Source organism: Girardinichthys multiradiatus, chromosome 14, assembly GCF_021462225.1.
Source record: "Girardinichthys multiradiatus isolate DD_20200921_A chromosome 14, DD_fGirMul_XY1, whole genome shotgun sequence".
Lineage (NCBI taxonomy): Eukaryota > Metazoa > Chordata > Actinopteri > Cyprinodontiformes > Goodeidae > Girardinichthys > Girardinichthys multiradiatus.
In genome coordinates this window covers 43,491,841-43,516,054 of record NC_061807.1, presented here as the reverse complement: position 1 = coordinate 43,516,054, position 24,214 = coordinate 43,491,841, and the positions used below count along the sequence as shown (strand labels likewise).

At 39.0% G+C, this 24,214-nt stretch overlaps 1 protein-coding gene across 4 annotated transcripts in view; it reads right to left on the bottom strand.

Annotated features, from left to right (window-relative positions):
• The window catches only part of lrch4 (leucine-rich repeats and calponin homology (CH) domain containing 4), a 77,173-nt gene that overhangs the window by 37,522 nt on the left and 15,437 nt on the right, over window positions 1-24,214 (bottom strand). For all 4 annotated transcript variants that reach the window (XM_047385154.1, XM_047385153.1, XM_047385152.1 and 1 more), the window contains exon 2: window positions 1,323-1,467. In XM_047385154.1, coding sequence (XP_047241110.1) covers window positions 1,323-1,467 — 145 coding nt within the window. The remainder of the gene's footprint in view (window positions 1-1,322; window positions 1,468-24,214) is intronic.

Sequence of the window (24,214 nt, the reverse complement as noted above, 5' to 3'; positions counted from 1 at the left end):
GATTAAATCAGTCACACCCGCAATGAGCTGTGTGGAAATGTGAAAGCAGAGCAGCTTTTTAGCAATAACAGCCTATTTAAGAGCATGACCTATTTCAGGCCTCGCACATCGTTTATTCGATCCAATAAATCAGGGTTTTCTGAACACTTTTTTCACCCCATGCTGTTCATAGTGTAAGCAAGACTGACTCTTTCTGTCTGTGTGGCATGACCTGCTGGGGACAGACAACTATCTGTGAATGAGAAGAAGCTGCAGGGAACACCTGGTTTAACACATACAGTATAAAGAACTACGTTTATGAAGCAAGACAACACCTCTAAGTTTTGTTCACAAACAATAAAACTGGAACCAGGTTGAAAATGTTACATGCCAAATCTTACCCCAACAGAGTAAACATGCCAACATTAGCCTAGCATGTCAGTATAATGCTCTGAATGAAAATATGAGCAGCTGCAAACTGTATAAGTTGGGTCAGATTTATTTTTAGAAATGAATGTGTGTTGTCTATAGTGGTATGTTGTCAGAAGATCAGAACAGCTTGTTTAATGCAGTTAACCCATGTTGGAGCAGCATATTACCGCTGTGCTGCTGAAACTACAGCATCTGGAACATCATTGGTGGAGAGCTGAGAGCCACAGTTTCAATAATAATACAGACCATGCAATTCTGATGTTTTACAGTCGTATAAATCTCCTGTGCCTTCAAGCATACTGTATATGACTAGTTACATTAAAGCTACTGATGTTCTAGTACATACATGACACATCTTTACCTGTACAATCTAAATATATGTATAGGTTTTGTGTGTTGGTTTTTATATATTTTTTTATATTTATGAGATCTATTTGTCAGCAATGCATCTTTTAATTAGATCCTAATTGCCATGTATCTCCCTAAACAATCTGCATTTAATTTGCTTCACTTTTAAAATTAGAATTACTTGTGAAAGATCAGTGTGAACAGGGAAATTGTTAGTTTCAGCAACTCTGCTCATTCTACTGAGCAGTTCCATTTTACCGTTTCGGTGTCCTTATTTGTTGTTACTGGCCTGCCCTGGCTCACGTCTGCCACACTTTTTCAATTATTGCAAATATTTTCTAAACAGCTCCTCTCACCGGACTGTTCCAAACCAGCTGACTATTTCAACAACACTGAACATCACAGGCGGCTATATGAGAACACCATGTCAGGCCTAAGAACATGCAGAGATTGTTCACCCAGAACTGCATGCCCTGCTGACCTGGGTTCAGTACTGTAGTTCTGCCAGTAACCTACTGAATAATGAGCCACCTAAATGATGTGCTGTGCAGGTGTTGAGTTACCTGAGGTTGAGGTAGGTGAGGGCCTGGAGGTTGGCCAGGCTGGGGGACAATAAACGCATTCCGTTGTGGTACAAGCTCAGGGTCTCCAGAGAGATGAACTGACAGAGCTCCTCTGGAAGCTCACATAGCCGGTTCTTCGACAGATCTGAAACACGCAAATAAAGAAAGCAAACATTAGACTGACCCTTCAAACAATCCTTCTGCACTATTTATTGTTAAACTGCCTAAACTCAAAGATGGGTGCAACAACACAAAATGCTTTCAAAGTTACTGTTTAACTGAACAAATTAAAGCTTAAGCTAACGAATCAGTGCAATCAGTTTAAATTAACATTGTTTTTAATTATTTTTTAAATTAGTCAACTGATAAGTTGACTAACTGATAAGTGCCTGAAGATTTTTGCCTCTGGAATTTGTGCTTCTGTCCTCCTGGATCATTAGGAGTGACATTATGGTATGTTGCAAAATGATTCCTATAAATCATGAAATAAGTGAACAGATTTTCCTTTGGCATCGACTTACTTTGTCTTAAATCCTTTGCAGTGCAGATGTAACCAGCTTACAAACATACAGATGAGAATATTCCTGAGAGGGATACTTTTAGCTCCTGCTAATTCTACAGAAACAACAGTTGTTGCAGAAAATGAGCTGAAATATCAGAGGAAAGAGATGTGATTTCAACAGATCATTCGTGGTTCGCAGCCATTTCAAGGAGCAAAAGCACCCCAGTCCTCTAAATAAAGCAAACGTGTTCTCAAAGTTGACACTACATACTTTGGATATTATGAATTTACGGGAACACAAAAACTGCATGAGATATCAGAAATTATATGTCAACATCAACAAACCAGATTATTTTACGTCTTTCCCAGACATATCTGCAGCCTCAAGGAAGTTCATGGTGCAGTACACATTCCCCTAAACTCCACGTCATGGAAGAGAATTCTTAAATCAGAGGTAGCATCCATATCTAAAGATCTGTGGGCCAACTCACTTTCAGAGAACCTCCAGTTCTAAAACACCACAATAATCTGAGGCATTCTTATCATAACCACTAATATTTGCTGATTATTTGATATTACGCTATTTGTCTAATCAACTAGGAGGGATACATGAAAGTGAGCATGGAGCAGGTCAGAAAGAACAGCTGACAGCAGTTTTAAAAAGTCCCATTAGCACCAATTATCCATTGGCAGCAGAATGAGACGGACGTCTGTCAATGGCAGACAGCCCAGTGGCTGCTTATTGATCGCTGGTGGAAAAGCATGGCTGGAGGAGACGGTGGTTCCGGTCTTTGTTACGGCCTCTATGGGGGCCGTTATCACAGAATCTGAAGGAAAATTTGCAAATATCTTCTTCAGGACTGATTTTATAATGGTATAATCTAGCTTTAAACTGAGCATCATTCACTGATATTCGGAAGTACAGGGACAGTTTTATCTATATACATTAATAACCAAAGAGGCTTGCGTATTGTTTTTATCACTTCATTTTTAGTAGTTTTACATTTATGCTCTAAGCTTGTTATTTTCACTCCAAAACTCATTGGAATCATTTCTCATGTGTTTGTTTTACAAAAGCTGAGGGTTGTTTGTAAAAATCTTGTCTAATTCAAGTCATCAGCTTAAAAAATACATTCAGAACTAAATGATAATGGGTATCAAAAATGAAAAACAACACAAACAACTAATTGTATATTTGCACACAGCATAAGAAGAAAGAGAGCAACAGTAAATAAATGAAAAGGACAAATCATTGGTTTTTAAAACAGATGCAATGCAATCCTTTCTGCTTCACAGTATGCATTACTGATGAAGAGGAGAAAGGGTTTTATTATAATGACTGGTTGTAACAAGCATTGTAAATGCTGCCATGTAGTTCAGCGCTTGCAAGTCGGTCAATGACTCTGTGGGGTGTTTGGTGATACTGTGACTGTGTCTGGATGGTGTTCAGGGGCACTGCAGCCTGATTTCAGCCTGTCTTACATTGTCCCATAGCTAGAGGGTAGCTGCCTGAACAATAGGTGGGGGTGGACCTTATGCCTGTGTGGGTTTGCTCAATGAAAATAAAAGGAAATGGTTTCTTGAGTCTGTATCTAAATATATGGGTGTTCTGGTTTAGGCAAAAAGAGGAAGCTTTGGTTGTGAACTTATTTTAACAGCAACAATTAAAGCATGCTATGCAGATCAGTAAGAAATCATTGCAACATACATGTATATGTTGCAATGATTTCATTCTTCACACAAGTATTAATACAAACAGTCAGTCATTCATTTTCTATACCGCTTCTTCTATTGTGGTTCGCGGGGAAGCTGGTGTCTATTTCCAGCAGTCTATGGGGTACACCTTGGACAGGTCGCCAGTCCATCGCAGGGCAACACACAAACAAACACATTAAAGAATAAAACTGCAGGTGCTTTGGCTAAGAATACGACCACAGCACAGCTGAACCGTCTCTAACAGACTTCTCATTCCCTGGAAACTGATAAATGGCGTTATAAGGGCAGACTAAACCAACATTGGAATCATGGGGAAAGTATGCGCAGTGGAATGGGAGCAGAGAATCAGTCCATCCAGCCTCCAACTGGCTCTCCATTGTTCAGACAGCAGGAGGCTCACACTGAAGCGGCATGCTCCGTGGTCAGGAGCCAAATCTGTCAGCTCAACAAAGCACTGTGAATGGGAGGAAACATCACATTATGATGCCCACAGAAGGATTGCCCCTAAATATCTGGCTATTGCAGGAAGGTGCTGTTTTCCAATCGGCTTAAAGATTCAAAAGCCGAGCTGGCACTACGGTCAGCATCCACCTGATTTTAAATGATCGGTTTCCATTCTGTCTCCAAAGGGAAGCATGTGAATGTTGGCATGATGCATCACAAGTAACATAAAGATAGTGTGATGAGGCAGGGAAGGTTGTTCCAATCAAAAATGCACCTTCTCCACAGTGATCCAAGACACTTCCACTTTCCTGTAGTGAATAGAGACTAGGGAAGTAATGTTTTCTTTACCAAAATTCTAAGATTTAAAATGACGGTCAGCATTTTTACAGCACTTTCAGTATGAGGGATTGCTGCAAAGTCAACGCCAACGACTGGTCCAACGTCGCTACATGCTTGAAGCAGTCACTCCAGGAGGAGTGACTGCTTCAAGTCACTGACTGGATGCAATCTGCTGGGTTTCCTTAGATTGGAAAAACTTTTAACCAATTTAAATAAACTGATTCTGACTGCACTGACTGTTCAATAGTTAGGATTAATTGGAATCTGTATGATTGAATTGACTTTGTGAAGTGCCTTGAGACGACATGTGTTGTGAATAGGCGCTATATAAATAAAACTGAATTGAATTGAATTTTCAAATCCAACATGTTCTATGGCAGACAGGATTTAGGTTCAAAAGAGTAAAACAGAGGAACTTTGCCATCATATGTTCAGTCATACTGGTATTTGCTAAAGTAGCTACAGGTCAATTCAAGCAGTGTGTGTAGAGCTAAAAAGTCAAGTATGAAACAGTCACATCTGCAAAAGAGCACAACAGAGAGAGCAAAATGATCAGCATTTATTTAAGGTCTTCTATGTTGTGGTGCTCTGAATGAACATCTGACATGCCTCCATGGAAAACAAAGTTTGCTTTAAACAGCTCCTTAGAGAAGACGTTTTTGTGCTTCCTCTGACCTTATCTATAAATGACTGCTGATTCTGAAAATAAATAACCCTGAATCCCTCAGTAACAGCATCCATACCAATAAGTGTTAAGGTTAACATCAGCTGATAGAACTTTGGTACGGTGTGTTCAGTTATCAGAAAAAGACCCAATCTTTAACTATTAGCCCAGCCTGTTCCTAGGCCTGTTCCTTCGTAGTCAGAAGCACAAAATATGAACAATTTGTAAACAAAACACATCATTTTCATTGCATCTAGTTCAAAATCTAAAATACCTTGAACAAATCTGACTCCATTCAAAACAGATTACCTGAAATGCAGTTTGAGATTTATGAAAACATAATTATTTTTGTGTAAAAACAAAAAGTAGAATTTTCAATGCTTTTTTTGCATTAAACATTCTCTGACATGAAAAACAGTAACATATTGATTAGTAAACCAGGTTTGATTTATTGTGCTCTGATTAAAGATTCATTGAAACACAGTGTGTGATTTATGAGAGATCTGAAATAAACCATCGCCAGCACTCATAAGCACATTAATATTTATATTAATGTTAGTTAAAGATACATGTAAAGGCGGTTTGAATAAGCACCTAAGCTTTTGTTTGTTAGCTAAAACCGTAAGTTCTCATGCTGGCATCAGGAAGGTCAAATATTTATATCTGGCTCGTACCTAATTTAGGAGGGTCCATAGATGTTCCTCTGCCATTTTAGTAGTCCATTACTCCATGTGATGGCTAGTTAACAACATTAAGATCAACTGTCCCAAAGATTACTGATTTCTAATTTGGTAAATCATTCTTTAAAAAAGGATTTTATTAAATTAATCTTTTACTTACTCTTCTGATTTGCATTGTGATATCAGTTGTTCTTAATTAGTTTCGAAACTAATTTGACCTCATTACCAAATTCCTTAAAATAAACCTTGGTTCTTAAACATAAATATCCACACTAGCCAGCGATATCAATGCGTTATTTTTTATTAATCCACTTTTCTCTCTTATTTGTATATAGTTCATTAGTGTTGCTTATTGTTCTAGCCTAGTTAAACAGTTTAATTGAAATATTTTAACTTGGAGTTGAATTGTTTTGTTAAAAAAATCTTATATTTTGGAGAGAAGTTGTCTGTGTTTATTCCATAGGTGTGCAGAGCTTGCTGTTGGCAAATGCCAGTGCTTGAATTACCTCTTTCATTACTGACTGGACGCAATCTGCTGGGTTTCCTTAGATAGAAAAACATTTAACCAGTTTGAATAAATAACTGAATCTGACTGCACTATCTGATAGTTAGGATTAATTGGAATGTATGTATCTGACTTGAAATCTGTACGGTTCGATTGAATTGACTTGGTAAAGTGCCTTGAGATGACATGCGTTGTGAATTGACGCTATACAGGTCCTTCTCAAAATATTAGCATATTGTGATAAAGTTCATTATTTTCCATAATGTCATGATGAAAATTTAACATTCATATATTTTAGATTCATTGCACACTAACTGAAATATTTCAGGTCTTTTATTGTCTTAATACGGATGATTTTGGCATACAGCTCATGAAAACCCAAAATTCCTATCTCACAAAATTAGCATATCATTAAAAGGGTCTCTAAACGAGCTATGAACCTAATCATCTGAATCAACGAGTTAACTCTAAACACCTGCAAAAGATTCCTGAGGCCTTTAAAACTTCCAGCCTGGTTCATCACTCAAAATCCCAATCATGGGTAAGACTGCCGACCTGACTGCTGTCCAGAAGGCCACTATTGACACCCTCAAGCAAGAGGGTAAGACACAAAAAGAAATTTCTGAACGAATAGGCTGTTCCCAGAGTGCTGTATCGAGGCACCTCAGTGGGAAGTCTGTGGGAAGGAAAAAGTGTGGCAGAAAACGCTGCACAACGAGAAGAGGTGACCGGACCCTGAGGAAGATTGTGGAGAAGGGCCAATTCCAGACCTTGGGGGACCTGCGGAAACAGTGGACTGAGTCTGGAGTAGAAACATCCAGAGCCACCGTGCACAGGCGTGTGCAGGAAATGGGCTACAGGTGCCGCATTCCCCAGGTCAAGCCACTTTTGAACCAGAAACAGTGGCAGAAGCGCCTGACCTGGGCTACAGAGAAGCAGCACTGGACTGTTGCTCAGTGGTCCAAAGTACTTTTTTCGGATGAAAGCAAATTCTGCATGTCATTCAGAAATCAAGGTGCCAGAGTCTGGAGGAAGACTGGGGAGAAGGAAATGCCAAAATGCCAGAAGTCCAATGTCAAGTACCCACAGTCAGTGATTGTCTGGGGTGCCGTGTCGGCTGCTGGTGTTGGTCCACTGTGTTTTATCAAGGGCAGGGTCAATGCAGCTAGCTATCAGGAGATTTTGGAGCACTTCATGCTTCCATCTGCTGAAAACCTTTATGGAGATGAAGATTTCATTTTTCAGCACGACCTGGCACCTGCTCAGTGCCAAAACCACTGGTAAATGGTTTACTGACCATGGTATCACTGTGCTCAATTGGCCTGCCAACTCTCCTGACCTGAACCCCATAGAGAATATGTGGGATATTGTGAAGAGAACGTTGAGAGACTCAAGACCCAACACTCTGGATGAGCTAAAGGCCGCTATCGAAGCATCCTGGGCCTCCATAAGACCTCAGCAGTGCCACAGGCTGATTGCCTCCATGCCACGCCGCATTGAAGCAGTCATTTCTGCCAAAGGATTCCCGACCAAGTATTGAGTGCATAACTGTACATGATTATTTGAAGGTTGACGTTTTTTGTATTAAAAACACTTTTCTTTTATTGGTCGGATGAAATATGCTAATTTTGTGAGATAGGAATTTTGGGTTTTCATGAGCTGTATGCCAAAATCATCCGTATTAAGACAATAAAAGACCTGAAATATTTCAGTTAGTGTGCAATGAATCTAAAATATATGAATGTTAAATTTTCATCATGACATTATGGAAAATAATGAACTTTATCACAATATGCTAATATTTTGAGAAGGACCTGTATAAATAAAAGTGAATAAATCTATTGTCCTATAATACCTCGCCATAATGTGATGTATTCATTGTTAACAATAGTTGACAGACTGAAAGTTGTTTGGCCAATGATTTCTAATCAGGTGGTGCCCTGATTTGCTAGTCTGACAAAAATTCTATATTTTAACTCTATTGGTAATTTTGTTAATACCTTCTAGTTAATTATAATAATTAACAGTTGCTAATAGCCAAACAATCATAATCATGCACAAGTAAAATCTAAATACATATATCCCTCCATCATCCGTCCCTCCCTGCCTCCATCCATAAACACTGCCAGAGTTTCCATATTTGTGTGATTGTGTGTATTTTCTAAATCTGAATCACAATGTTGACACATAAATGCTGCTAAACAGCGTTTCCCCTGCCATTACCTGAGTCAGTGATTCCAAAGAAGATGAGAACATGACTGAATGAGATAAATCTATGAGGGAGGGTTTTACATGTACACTTGGACAGCTAATGGAAAATACTTTCAATTACATCACAGTTGTGTAACACACTTGGTTCCAATTGTTGTTCTGCAGGACAGGATAGCTGCATAGCAGGCGTGTTCTGCTGTAGTATTACATGTTGTATGAGGCAACAGATGACTCCTGTAAAATAAATGCTCAATCATAACATACCCTGGCAGTTATTACCAAAAGATGCTAGGATCAGGCAATCAAATACTATGTTTAATAGATCCCTATCTACAGGTATATACATTAACATACAACAAGGTTATTAATCTAAGTGAAAACATGTTTAGGTGTACAAGCGTTCCAAATGTTTAAAGACAGAGAAGCTTCACAATGGAACAAGAGAACAGATTACAGCCTTAAAGAGTGTCAGAGGATTTCAAAGGATCAGCACAGAGTAAGACTTTCCCACCAGAGCAGAGCAGAGCACTGAGTATAATTACAGGCTGTGGTGGAGGAGGATCTACCATGGACACTTAAATCACTGCTGACCCACTGACCTCGAGAATTTACTAGTAAGCAGGACTCTTTATAACCCAACAGAATAAAAAGAAAGCTGAGTCCTTCCTAAAAGACTGCTCATTCACTGTAAAAAAAAAAAGGCAAGACAATAAAGCCAGCAGCTTTCTCATACTTCTGCTTATGTTACCTAATCAAAGGTCTTAACTGAGCCTAGTGACGCAAACTGCCAAATCGTTCCACGTCCAAAGCAAAACTAAACGTGTTAAACAGCTCCATTAGAGTTCAAAGGTTTCAGATTTCTTGGTGATCCAGTCAATAAGAAAAATATTGTGACATCAATTCAAAATGGCTAGATCCCCGGAAATAGCTAAAATTGTGAACTAATGTGGATGATGAGGTAGTGGGTGTAAAATTATCAGTATGCACCATTCATATGCCATATGTGTTTTTGGGAAATGGCTGCACATAGATTAGCAGCAGGCTGTCTTGCTCCAGGAGGCTTCATGAGGAAGAGAAATCCTATTTCGTTTCATGGTGTTTCTAATAATTACAGAAACAATAAGTAAACAAAAATAAAGACATCTGATCGCACTGTGGAATGTAAACCCTTAGGCCATCTGAGCTATGGCTTAAATTAGTAAATATCAGATGTTTGAGTGCAAGTGAAGGCAGCACGTAACGATCTGCGAGCTACATAGCGATGCCCTTGCGAGGGCAGAAGCCTAACATTTAATAATGGTTATATGAGTAAACAGAGCTGGAAACCAGGAGTAAAAGTATGCTTAACACTGAATTTGAGAGTAAACTTCACAGATGATTGTTAGCAAAGAGGTCCAACATTTAAAGTCTACAGCCAGAGAATATCTGTGGTGGAATTAGAAATCCTAATGAAATGAGTGGAAAATAAAATTATAAATCATTTAATTAATTAACTAGAATAATTCATCAAAGTAACTGACAATTGAATGGCTTAATTGCTTACCTGGTTTTGGGTCAATTTGTTCCAAGTGTATTTTCTGATTAGTAGTTTGTAATCATGGAATGTCACAGCACATATGAATATATTAAACAAGATGGTTATTGTTAACCCTCCCCTGACCTGCACTATGTCCAAGCATTTAAACAGCAGGAAACTCCACTGAGAAACTGATACGACTACAAGGTAATAAAGATATTAACAGGGGTTAAACACAAAGAGCAAAAGTCATACTCTAATAATTTTTACTCGTGGGTTTTGAAGTTTTTGTAATGTTTCCAATAAAATGTGGGGTTCCTACAGGTGTCATTTGAGACAAATCTGCTTACAAACTATTCCTCGAGCTCTTTCAGGTATTTCAGAAAAACCAGCCAAAATGGCAACAAAGTTCCTAGGATGAGCTAGAATATTAACCAAGCATAAGCACTATACAACTGAAGTGATTGATAAGCAGGGTGACACCATATTACAAACATACAATTGCAGTACTATTGTTTAACATCTCAGCAACTAAAATATACATATACAAGTGTGGTCACAAAGGGCAACAAAAGTCTATCCAACAGGCCAGATATATTATCTGCACTGATTTAGTACCACATAGTGACACAAATTTGATTTTTTTCGAGGTGAAAAGAAATTGGGCCATTCCGACTGAAAAGAAGGATTTGGGTCACGTATAGGAAAAAGGTCTGATTTGGGCCGCATGTGCCTACAGTGTGAACGTAGCCTAAGACTTACCTAAGACTCAAGTGTCAGACCAGGAGTCCAGGTCAAGTCTCAAGTCTTTAGGGCAAGTCTATGTTAAGTCTGAAGTCTAGACTAATGTTAAACTTGCCTTGCTTTCTTTGCTTTCTACAAAACAACAACAAAAGATATATTTTCATAAAGTGAAAACAAGTAGACCATAAATATCTATACGGTTACAATATTCATGTTCCGATATGTGAAGTAAAACAACAGCAGATGATGAAGTAAATGAAGAAAAACTAGAATTGGGAAAGAGAAATTAAAAGAAAACAAAAAGCAGAGCAAATATAAAATCCATCTGCCTGAAAGCAATGGAAAGTGGGTGTCCAGAGGTCTGGTTGTTGATGAATATGAAGTGAGTACCACTCATTGCTGCAACATTCCACAGCCTTTCTTGAAGGACTAAGAAGTTGTTGTAAACAGGGAGTATAAAAACGTTATTTTGTGTGCTGCTTGTACACCATGCCATCAGGTCAGGTCGGAGACACACTGGTTAAACATGTCTTTTTTGGGATGTGTTGTTAAACTAAAGATATCCTCTTCTGACCCACATTTAATGAAACAATCAAAACGTAAAGCTGGAATGTCAGGATTTGGAGGCAAACTTCACATGACCCACAGTCACACAAAACCTGGTATGTAGGCCAGAAGAAATGGGGCTGCAGAACAAAAGAAAGTTCTGCCACTTTTAATTTCCTGTTAACCCAATTATTTACACAAACATGGGGTAATTTACAGTACAAAATGGTCTTGACCCAACATTTTATAAGATGATTCTCTGTTATTTTATTTATTTAAGTTTATTTGATAGGGACAGACACACATTGACATAGACCAACTGAAGAAAACAGCAGTCCCATGTTTGCGTCATAGTGCAATAGCAACAGCTAATTCGCAGCACTTGTCCTTAGATGGGCTTTTTTTTTTTTAAGTACCTCTAAAAATTAAAGTAATAATCATTTAAAATAACACAACATAATGTTGACAACATCTACAAACAAACAAACAAACAGTGAAACATAAAACATCAAAAATGGGTACAATTCTGTTTTTGACATAACCAGAGTTTTGTTTGTTTTTTGAACGTACTGAAACTGGTTACAGACTTTAAATCAACAGGAAGTGAATTCCAAACTGCAGTTCCTCTCACGGACAGAGCAAAAGTGGTTCTTCGAAAGGGGACCTTACAATTTCCATCTGAAGCCGCTCTGGTAGATCTGCTATTGCCCTGCAGTCTCTGTATGCAATCGCTTAATGGTGTAGGTGCATATCCATGTAAACACTTAAAAATCAATTTGAAAAGATTATAATTTATAAAATTAGTAAAGTCTAAAATGCCAAATTTGGCCAAAATGTGACAATGATGGAATCTGATTGGCTTTTGATATAAAACCTTTAAAGCCCGATTATAGAGACTTGCTAATGGTTTGAGTATAGTTTGACCAGTCTGAGACCAGACAGTGGCTCCATATGAAAAATGTGAGAGAATCATTGAGTTCAAAAACATCTCTGCACAGTGAAGTGTTAAACAATTTCTAATAATTTTATAACAATTTATATTTGATCTAACAGTTTTGCTGATTTTATCAACATGTCTCCTAAAATTTAGCTGAGCATCCAGAATTATTCCTAAATATTTTTCTTGTGATACTTGCTTGATAGGATCCCCATTGATCTGGATATTCAAGGACTGTAATGACGTTTTCTTGATTGAAAAGCAAATACACTTTGTTTTCTTTGTATTGAGAGTTAAACAAGAGTCATTTAGCCATGATGATAATCTCCACAGGCTACAGAAAACCTGGATTATATCAAAGCAGTGATATGCCCACTAAAATTTCATTCTTTCATATTTAGATTTTTTTTTTTTCAAAACACAACAAATTTACAAAACAAACAAAGCAGTCAGATTTTGTATATATGAGATCTAAGAATTGTTGCCGATAATAAAAAGGGTCTCTCATGTATGCCCCATCATCAAGAACGGGATATGGGTGACTCCTCTTTGTTACAATCAACCGTAATTTTCCTGAGTATTTTCTTTCTTTTCCTACGTCTCAATATTCCACATTACAAGCTTTAGCATGTCAGCCACTGAAAATGTGGGTGCAAAGGGCAGTGAATGTCAATCCAACAGACTAAATATTTTTGCGGAATTTGCATGCATGGCGTTGCGCATTGCCATGACAAAATAAAAGCGCCACACCTTCAGAACCTTCAGTTTTTTTTTTAATACATACATATATATGAATATATGCACTGCTCTGTTCCGACCGACGGAGCAACTCCGTTGTCATGTTAATTAACGGTTCCACATTCTCCGTGACAACTCTGAACGTCTTCGTCAACGGACCCACTCTCGTTCTCCGTGAAATTACGGAACAACTCCAATTTTCTGTTCCATTCCGGTCTGTCTTGCCCCGGCCGGGTCAACCAATGTACCTTTCGCGCATGCTTTCTTCGGGCTACAAGTTCTTCGGAACTTGGAGCGGACATATACTCACCGACCACTTCATTAGGTACACCTTGCTAGTACCGGGTTGGACCCCCTTTTGCCTTCAGAACTGCCTTAATCATTCGTGGCATAGAGTCAACAAGGTACTGGAAACATTCCTCAGAGAGTTTGGTCCATATTGACATGATAGCATCACACAGATGCTGGAGATTTGTCGGCTGTACATCCATGATGCAAATCTCCCGTTCCACCACATTCCAAAGGTGCTCTATTGGATTGAGATCTGGTGACTGTGGAGGCAATTTGAGTACAGTGAACTCATTGTCACGTTCAAGAAACCAGTCTGAGATGATTCGTGCTTTATGACATGGCGCGTTACCCTGCTGGAAGTAACCATCAGAAGATGGGTACACTGTGGTCATAAAGGGATGGACATTGTCAGCAACACTACTCAGGTAGGCTGTGGCATTGACACGATGCTCAACTGGTACCAAGGGGCCCAAAGCGTGCCAAAAAATATCCCCCACACCATTACACCACCAGCCTGAACCGTTGATACAACGCAGGATGGATCCTTGCTTTCATGTTGTTGACGTCAAATTCTGAATGTCGCAGCAGAAATCGAGACTCATTAGACCAGGCAACGTTTTTCCAATCTTCTTTTGTCAACTTTTGGTGATCCTGTGTGAATTGTAGCCTCAGCTTCCTGTTCTTAGCTGACAGGAGTGAGGCCGGTGAGTGTATGTTGCATTTGAATGACTATAATGTAATGTAGTTAATTAATATAACTTTTACCTTGATGCGTAATGTTTCTGATATGTTTTGAACAACATGACGCCCCCGCCCCCCGGCAGCCCACCGCCACGACTTAAAGAAAATCCAAGAGGAAACCCTGGTTGTGTATAACTAAAAATGCATGTTGAATGGGAGTTTCCTGCCCAATAAAGTTTGAAAAATTCCCTCCAAATCACACAACCAAAAAATAATTTACATTATTTGCATAAAGACTGAAAGTTATGCAAAAATTTTAAAACCAAATTTCAAGGAACCTAGGAGGGTTAAACAGATATTTCTTTGTTCCATTTTATCTAAAATAGAAAGTAGCCTGTTTAATATAAGGCTACCATAGAAGAAAATACCTAAGAAGAGGTGGAGTGGACAGGCAGATAATACCAGCTAGAGACCAGGAGAAAGGAGGACAACCAGAAGGTAATAAAAGCCCACGGAGGACTGCTTTAAAACAGACTTTTTGCAAACTGAGAAACAATCCACTCACTCCAACAGTTTCTTTAAATTGATGCTTCCTGCAACATCTATGATGGAATGTTGGTTTATTAAACTTATGTGTGATACAGCCAGTACCATCTTATGTGAAGGTCAAATTCTTTAAGTGAGTTTAAATTGGTATCCCGCACCAACCAACCACATCTTACCCTGCTTGATTAAAGAGACTGAGAAAGACATGAGCTTGGCGTTGTTCTGATACCGTTTGGTTTTTATTTCACAATGTTGCCATTGACAACACAATTGCATTAACAACACAATTCTGTTTCTGATGTAAGACAGGATGTGGTTGTGCTGGTTCCTGTTACAGCAAGCTGAACTCCTCACTACATGCGTGCGTGTGTGTGTGTTCTTGTACTTGTTGCTGAGTGAGAACCATTTTCCGTATTTTTATCGCAAAGTGAGGATATTTTGACAAAGTGAGGACATTTTCCTGGTCCTCACTTTTCCAAATTCCGTTCTTGGGACAGGGGTTAGGTTTAGGTATGAATTGAGTTATGGTTAAAAATCAAGGAAAATGAATGGAAGTCAAGGGAAGAAACTGAAAAGTCCTCATAAAGATAGTAAAACGCGGATATGTGCATGTATGCGTGTGTGTGTGCATGTGTGTGTGAGGGTGCTGAACAGCCTGAATACTAGAACGGTGAGAAGAACACCACTTCTGTGAGGGATGGAGAGGTCTTGCAGTTTTTAGAAGTTTCCAATGAATCAGCACTTATAATTGAGACTACAAAAAATATACCTGACATACTGTTTGTGTGTTTATGTATACCATTTTCTTAAATCTTTGAAAAAAATCTTTTTACATTTATTTTCATGAAATTTAGAGAGGTTGCTTAAAAACTGTTTAAAGACGGCAGAAAGAATCTCAGGATTCCAAAGTCAAAGAGGAAAAAAGGGCTGGAAGAGTGCATCCTCCAGCGTCAGGCAACTACTGCACATAGAGTACAGCATGAAGCCAGCCTGGCATATTTTTAGCATTAATTAACAGAGCGTTAAAATAAAAGAAAAAAGGTCTCACTATTATGTATGCATAATTATGTGTTGCCTGGCAACATAGTGATTGCTGCATAGGCAATTAGTCATTGCCCACACCTGTATGACTGCGGCTTTGAGCCCCTCCCCCGCATCCAAACCAAGTTTTAAGAAAGAGAAACAAACTTTTAATAACACTTTCCAAAGTGGGCATTTCAGGAATATATTTTGATCCTGTAGAATGGACGTACAGAGCCTCAAGAAACAGAAAAGGTAAACTAATAACACTTTCAGTGCTAAAATCCTTTTGGTAATGGTAAACAGCATTTTCCAAGATTCTGTCACCAATCAAACTGAAGTAAGCTGAACAATTCAAAGATTTGCTCACTAGATGACACTTGTCTCTCATTTGTTTTGGCTTAGCCCCACTGTATTTATGCTCTTTGCTACAAAAAACTAATGGCCATTATACACTGCATTCTCATAGTACTTACTGCCTGAGTGTTGGAATACTTTGCAAACCGAACTGAACATATCTAAACTCATCCTACTGGAAGGCGGTTATTCCATTTAAAAGTTACACAATGGGAATCCATCCATCCAACAGCACCAGTGTTTTTGTTTCCTGAGATTTAAACCTCTGTACTTTGGCAACTGCTAAACCGTCTGTCATTATGTCATGCTGCTGACCTCCTAGACAGGTAAAACAGATCCTGATCTAAAAGGAGTCTTTTTCTGGCTAAATAAATGTTAACAGATAAATAAACTTTAAAATGGTGCTAAAACTAACTGACTAATAGGAAATGGTAAACCCCATCAGGGAAACACAACCAACAACTGTTTTAAACTAGCACTCCTTCAGCCATGTGTAGGATGTTTGTCCTCTGATTTTTGTAATCGTTAATGATCAGATTATCTCCACCTAGAAGCAGTGGACCAAATTTAAAAGGGCGGGGGCCAGTATTTTTTCATTGGAGCACAGAGCAAAACAATGAAACACAAAAACTGTGCAATATTTCATTGTTTGATATATTAGGTGAGTCATTTAGCCACTTGTGGCTCTGGAGCTGCGGACCCAAAAACTAGCAGATAAAAAAACTGTGATCCAATGTGGTTCAATTCACTGTTAAAGAAAAATGAAAAGATAAAAACTAAAATTGGTCCAAGGGACCAATCAGTCTGTCTAGAATTGCCCATGCCTACAGGTGAAAGACTTATTCTGTATCAGTAAATCCCCAGTTCATGTTGGCGCAGAATATTGTAACCAACCTTAACTGGAGCTACAGGATATAAGGAAAACATGCAGTATGTGATAATGGAGGTGAATGTCTTGATAGAGATTTGTGATAAATGTCGTTCTGCTTTCGTTTTATTTCAAACATTAACCTCAAAGGGGCATGGCTCATCTTTTCCATCCAAACAACATGGTTGAAAAATCTGCTGATTTAGCAATGAAACAGCTTAGCTGTTGTTTCTTAATGGGTTTACACCCTTAACACAACTTGACCTTCTAAAACATTTTTATGCTGCATTAAACAACAACAGTCAAATATATTATTTTCTTACATAACTTTGCGAGCCTGTTTGCAAAGTACTTAAATAATTAGTTTATATTTATTGCAGTTCAAGCAGTTCTTTGCTATATTGATATTGAAGACAGGATATTGCAATACATGGTGCATGGCATCGTAAATGGTGCAGCCCCTCTCAATCTTTTTTCCCACCCATTTCACATTCAGAGCTAGATCATGCTCTACAGTAAACATGGGTCAGTTTCCAGTATTAAGGTATTAAGCTATACCAAGCTTTTTAACTGTTACAGCATCAAAACCACAAAAATGTGTTGTTATAAACTTTCTGGGGTTCCTGAGACTTTTAAACGAGATGTCATGAAAAGTGTTGGAGTAACCATATGAAGCAAAGAGTAATGCACCGTTGCTTCTCCCCCACATGTTGCTGTGCACTGTCAGTCAGCTGGCTAAAAGAAGTCAGACAAACCAAGCTGATGGGTAACTCCATTTTAAAAATACAGTTGGGCTAATTAACCAGATAATTTCAGCTAGCTTACTTGTGTTACTACATAAATTTAGCATTTATTTTATGCTCTATACAGCTAAACCAAAATATCCTAGCTTATAGTGACCGTTATGACTCTACAGTCATGTAAAGGTCAACTGACACCAACAGCAGCAAGTCCTCACGGACTGAGGTGTAGGTTCTGAGCTGAACCAAATCCAATCAGAACACATGGAACATCATCATGTTAAAACTGTGCTTCCCAGGATCTCATTTCAAACATCAGATTTTTAAGAAGAAAAAGGTTGCATAAGATTTATTAATCCGATAACATCAATATGACAAAGGCTTTGATTGTCTCATTGGTGACTCAGATAAAAAACAAGACAGAACATGTGGATAAACTGACTTTTCTTGAAGCTTTGTAAATTAAAAATGCAGTAGGGCTTCATCCTGTCTAAGACTGACTGTGGGAAGAGAGGCCACAAAACTAAAAGAAATTAGGTGTAAGTCTCAGTGAGTCTCAACTGGTCAGCTGCATAGAGATGGGTGTGTCAGTCACTGCAGATTACCTTTGTAATGGGCTGCAAGCTTTATTTTAGTTTCCCATGCAAAGTTGAGTGCTTTTATGCAAAAAAGGTAAAATGCTCTGGACACAAGTTGCACTTAGAGTAAAACAGATGAAATCAGATACAAATTGAACATTTCTAATGAATAAAACTCAGAGTATTCTGTCAATATTTTCCAATAAGTATATTCACTTCCTTCTAATCACAGACCCTGACTCTGAAACATTCCCAGGAAGTGATAAGCATACACAGATTAGAGACAGTGCCAAGATGTTTTTAATTGTCATGGAAACAGCATACTGCAAGGGTGTCAAAACTAGTTATATCACAGAAAATAAAAGCAGTAATGTGTTAATGGAATTTTATAATAGGTCATGAAACCAGATGGCTGTTTTCTGAGAGATCAGGTCTGGTCTCGAGTCTAGTGAAAGCAAACTTTACATGGTTACCTGGTTACTGAGCTGTGTTTGGAGATCACTGAGGCATGAGGGAGATGTAGCGTTTTCAGGTTGTGTTTGAAAATATGTGTAAGAAGGAAATTTGAATTCATATGAGGGCTCGGATAAGACTCTTCACTAGCTAGGTTGTCTCTTCCTTTAACCCCCGTTGGAAATTAGCAGAGCAAAAAGGACATGCACCAGCTTTCCAGTGGACATTAGGTCTCAGCATCCTTACAGACTAAGACTCTGTCCACATTAACACACATATCAGAAAACAGATAAGGAGTTGGTAATGAAAATTGTTTTTTTGATAATAGAAACCCTTTTTTTTTTAAACAATTTCCAAAATACTGGTTTTTAATAGCTCTATTTGTGTTGTATACATGTAGACTGGATATCCAGACATAATTAATAACGACATAAAGGTCCACATCATGCATGTCTATTATCACAGAATTTTCCTTATCTGTCTCACTTTGTAATGAGTCTGTTTGCCTTAAATGTCAAAGATGAGCTGAAAAGATAATAAATGGGAGGAAAGACTTAACAGTATGAGAGAAAATACAAACTACAACCATTTCAGCATGATTTATAAAACCTGTCAGGCTGCAGATGTGATCAACAATTATTCAGTAACTCAGCAGTGAGCAGAAAAATGTTTTTTTTAACTCAGTAAAAATTAAAGTGATTTAGTTTTGTTTCCTTAAGAACATCTTTCTTTATAATTTATTAAACACTCAATGTTCAGGTATCACTTATGAACGTCAACAGTTCTGACAGTGAGGCAGCTCAGCTGTGCTAAAACCTTTGTTCCTAGGTTCTCCTGAGTCATGGAGGAGGAAATAAAACTCTTTGAAAACCATGGAAGAGACTTTGAAGGCCCAATGTGATGGCATCTGTAACTATCTTTAAATTAACAGTTGTTTGAAAGGATGACAGAAAAGAAATTGCTCACAACACTTGGAGCTCTTCATCCGGAACCAGTCGGAACCTGAGACAGATAGGGCTGACAGTGTAAATGCAGATTTTGTCAAAAAGTGAGAAGAAAAAAAAAAATAGCCATATGCAAATATCCAGAGTAATGATGCTGGGGGCCAATTGTTGCTCTGGACTGCAGCTGCTGGTACTAACAGGTAACAGTTTCATTGGTTGTTGACCAGAATAATTTCTTTTTTTTCGCCAACCTTTGAAGCATGAGGCTTGTAGTGAGCTTCACCACAGCATGTCTTCAGCGTAGACTTATTTAACTGAGTGACGAGAAAAATAGCAGCGATTTGATGAGTCCAATAGGAACATTTTGATCTGCCCTGACTGGTGACCAGTGAATTAAAAACTAAAAGAAATACAATATTTTTCCTTATGAGTGAACCTACCATAACTAAGCCCTCACATGTCCTCAACTAACGTTCCTTATTAGATCCCTGCAGATCCTTTATTTTTCACTGGTCCACAGTTAGAGCCCTGCAGCCTGATGATCAAGTACAGCTGGTGTTTTAGAGAAAAAGGTGGATGAGGACATGGGCTGTGTGAACAATACTACTACTACCACTACTTTACTTATAACACACTTTAAAACAACCACAGCTGCCTCACAGATAAATCAAATTAACATCTAAAACATAAAACAAGTTAAAAAGACAGGGTTAAAACAACAACAAGATCAAAACAATAGAAACAGAAGTAAATGCAATAAAAACAAGATGTCTCCGACTGTGCCAAAAGCCAAAGAGTAGAAGTGCGTTTTCAGATGAGTTTTAAAAATGGACAGTGAGGAAGCATGTCTAATGAGAAATGGGAGATCTTTCCATAGGGTGGGAGCAGCAACACTAAAGGCTCTGTCCCCTCTGAGTGTCCGTTTAGACCTTGGCATCTCCAGGAGCAGCTGATCAGCTGACCTGGGGCATTGAGGAGGAGAATGTAAGTGAAGCAGCTCAGAGAGGTAAGACGGGGAAGACCATGTACACATTTAAAAACAAATAAAAGGATCTTAAAATTGACTATAAAAGGCACAGACAGCCAGTGGAGGGAAGCCAGGATGGGCATGATGTGCTCCCTTTTACCAACCCCAGTTAAAAGTAGTATTCTGGACCAGCTGGAGACATTTCAGGGAAGGCTAGCTGAGTCCAAGGTAAAGAGTATTATAGTAATCGAGCTGTGATATAATGAAGGCATGAATTACTGTTCCAAAGTTTTGCTTTGAGAGAATTGGCTTTACCTTTGCCAGCTGCCTAAGATGATAAAAACTGGACTTAACCACAGCTTCAACCTGGCGATCTAATCTAATTTAAACTGTCATTGCTGCTTTTAAAACCAAAATTAGAAACTGCTTGCTTTAAATATGGTGCTAAGGAACCCAAATAAATAGAAGGACATTTACAAAAGCCACATAGACCAAAGACCTTCACTTCTGTTTTTTTAATCATTAAAACTTTACATTTATGGCCATCGAGGCTTTGATGTCTTTAACACACAACAGAAGCAGTTTAATGGAGAGGGCTTCTTTTCATAACGGCATATATATATCTGAGTATCGTCTGCATAACAGTGAAATAGGATTCCATGCTTCCTGAGTATTGAAACCCAAGGAAGCAGGTACCGGGATTATAACAGGGGACCTAGGATTGAACCCTGTGGAACCCCATAAGATAGTGGACTAGAAGAGGATTCAGAACAATGCTTCAACCTGTTTCTCATCTGACCACAGCAGCACTTTTCAATGTGAAAGCTACTACTGAAGGTAAGGCTTAAACTTGGTTAGCTACATTTACTAAGGCTAACAGAGCCCCTCGCTAATATTGGACCAAAATAAGCTTAAAATGATTTAATTCTTATAAATTCTGTCTTTGTTTAATGAAACTAATAGTAAAACTGTGTTAAAATGACTTCAGTCTCGCACAATGTGACGCTGTCTCTGCTCCTAATAATGATTACAACAGAAAGGCTAGAAAAAAAACTTTAAATATATTTGGTTTTAGTTCATGAAGAGAAATTGTAAAAAACTAAAACTGATCTAGTCATGCAAACTTTTGCAAAACCTGGAGATTTGGAAAACCACAAGTTTCTGATTGGTGTCTGTCTAGACGACTAGAAAATTTTAAGATATAATGAGATAAAGAGTAAGAGGCCTTAATCTTAAAAAATTACATTTTCTATGGAGTCCGGCCTACTAAATCTTAGCTTATAATCTTAGAACATTAAGAAATAACAAATTAACATATGGGGTTAGCCTTTCAGAGAAAAAAAGAAAAAGCTAATAATGATCTTCTGTTGTAAGGTTCTACGTTGATGGGCCATGTAAATATTCTATCCATCCTATGATTCATTTCTATCGAGTTTTCACTTTTCATCTCACACAGCGTTTAGACGTAACAAATCTGTGATTAAAACAATACAAAACCACAGCAAACCCCTTAAAAACATCTTCCACACTGAGCAGAAGAATGGACAGATAAGCATTAATATTTATATGAGCTACTTTAACCAGACATATGTAATAATTTAACCTAGAGCCAGTTAATATGAGAAATTCTATTCACACCGCTGACAAATGGAAAGTTTTACTAAATCATTTTAGTTGACATCGACGTAGTTTAACTAACGCTTGAATAAAAAATATGTTCTTGACAGGTTTTACCAGGAAATGCAACAAACTTTCTGTAGAACAGCAGCAACATATTCAGCTCTCCATCAGCCCATGCCTTCTCTTCAGTTTACTGCCATCAGAGAGTAAACAGCCTGGACACCAGACACTGCAGCAGTATATAGATCCTCTAGGTTACATAATGCAGGCAGAGTCTTAAGCTTTATCATTCACCAGGTTGTCCGTTCTACACCGCTACATCATATACATAAACTCCTCCAACATCCCAGAACTGCTGGGACAAACTAAGGCCCTTTAAGGAAGGGAATGCTGATGAGCACAAAGCAGCAGAACTAAAATAAAACAAACCTAATCACTGTGGTTCCCTGGTTTTAAATGTTGATGTTTGACTTGGCCCATCTATCTCACAACCTCTCTGAAATCTTTAGTTTTGACTTGGAGAAAGGTTTAGAAGCTCTGCTGATAAACAGCGACTGTGTGAACAAGTTTGTGCTGGCATTTGAAAATAATTTATTTGGCTCGTTCCAATAAGTGTGCACAAGTAAAACAAAATCCAAACTTAACCTAGTAATTTGACAGGAAAATGGTGTATGACTGAAATAACCTTGATATGGAGATTATTTTCCTCAGCTGGCTGCACTACCAAAGAAGGAGCCCAAACTGAGTGAGAAAGTCATGGGTAACTAAAAACAACTAAAGAGACAATTACTGATGGAAGCCTGAAAAACTGGCTCGCCAGAGCCACAGCTCTCACCATTTTCACTCCTCGTTAACATCAATATATTGGTGTTAAATTACATGTTGTCAAACCCATCATATTCAATTCAATTCAGAAATACTTTATTAATCCCAAAAGGAAATTAAATGTTGTTGTAGCTCACACAAAGACTAGATTTACTTCAAAACGTAGGGCCACATTGTAAGCTGAAAATCAGGTGCCAACGTCAGCATCACAATGTTGGTAGGGTTTCATCCTATGACCAATTGGTTGCCGGTTCGAACCCCAGCTCCATCGGTCTCAGTAGTCATGTCCTTGGACAAGACATTCACCCGCCTTGCCTGCTGACGGTGGTCAAAGGGCTCAGTGGAGCCGACTGTATGGCAGCCTCACTTCTGTTAGTCTGCCCCAGGGCAGCTGTGGCTACAATGTAGCTTAACACTGTCAGTGTATGAATGTGTGTATGGATGGGCGGATGACTGATGGTAGTGTAAAGCGCTTTGGAATTTGTGGACTTGATAAAGCGCTATACAAGTGCAGGCCATTTACAACCGGCAAGCACGTCATCTTGATAACATTTTATTATCACAAGATTGAAGGCCACCAGACTTCATTACACCGTGTTGATCATTTCATTTTATTAGAGTCCAACCTGAAGAGGACAAGCAACCCTTTTCCGGTCGGGAATCATGGCTTCGGACTTGGAGGAGCTGATCTTCATCCCAGCCGCTTCACACTCAGCTGCGAACTGCTCCAGTGCATGCTGTAGGTCTTGGCTAGAGGGGGCCAGCAGGACCACGTCATCAGCGAAAAGAAGAAACGAAGTCCACTGGTCCCCAAACCAGTCCCCCTCTGGCCCTTGGCTGCGCCTAGAAATCCTGTCCATAAAAGTTATGAACAGGACCGGTGACAAAGGGCAGCCCTGCCGGAGTCCAACATGCACCGGAAACAGGTCCGACTTAGTGCCGGCGATGGGGACCAAACTCCTGCTCCGCTTGTAGAGAGACCAGATGGCCCCTAATAAAGACCACCTGACTCTGTACTCCTGGAGCACCCCACAGGGCACCACGAGGGACACGGTCGATTGCCGTCTCCAGGTCAACAAAACACATGTGGACCGGTTGGGCAAACTCCCATGAACCCTAGACTGTCCTGCAGATGGTGTAGAACTGGTCCAGTGTTCCACGGCTGGGACGAAAACCACATTGCTCCTCCTGAAGCTGAGGTTTAACAATCAGCCGGACTCTCCTCTCCAATACCCTGGCGTAGGCCTTACCAGGGAGGCTGAGGAGTGTGATCCCCATGTAGTTGGAACACATCTTTCGGTCAACCTTCTTATGAAGGGGGACAACCACCCCGGTCTGCCAGTCCAGAGGCACTGTCCCTGACCGCCACGCAATGTTGGAGAGGCATGTCAACCATGACAGCCCTACAACATCCAGAGACTTGAGCTACTCAGGGCGGATCTCATCCACCCCTGAAGCCC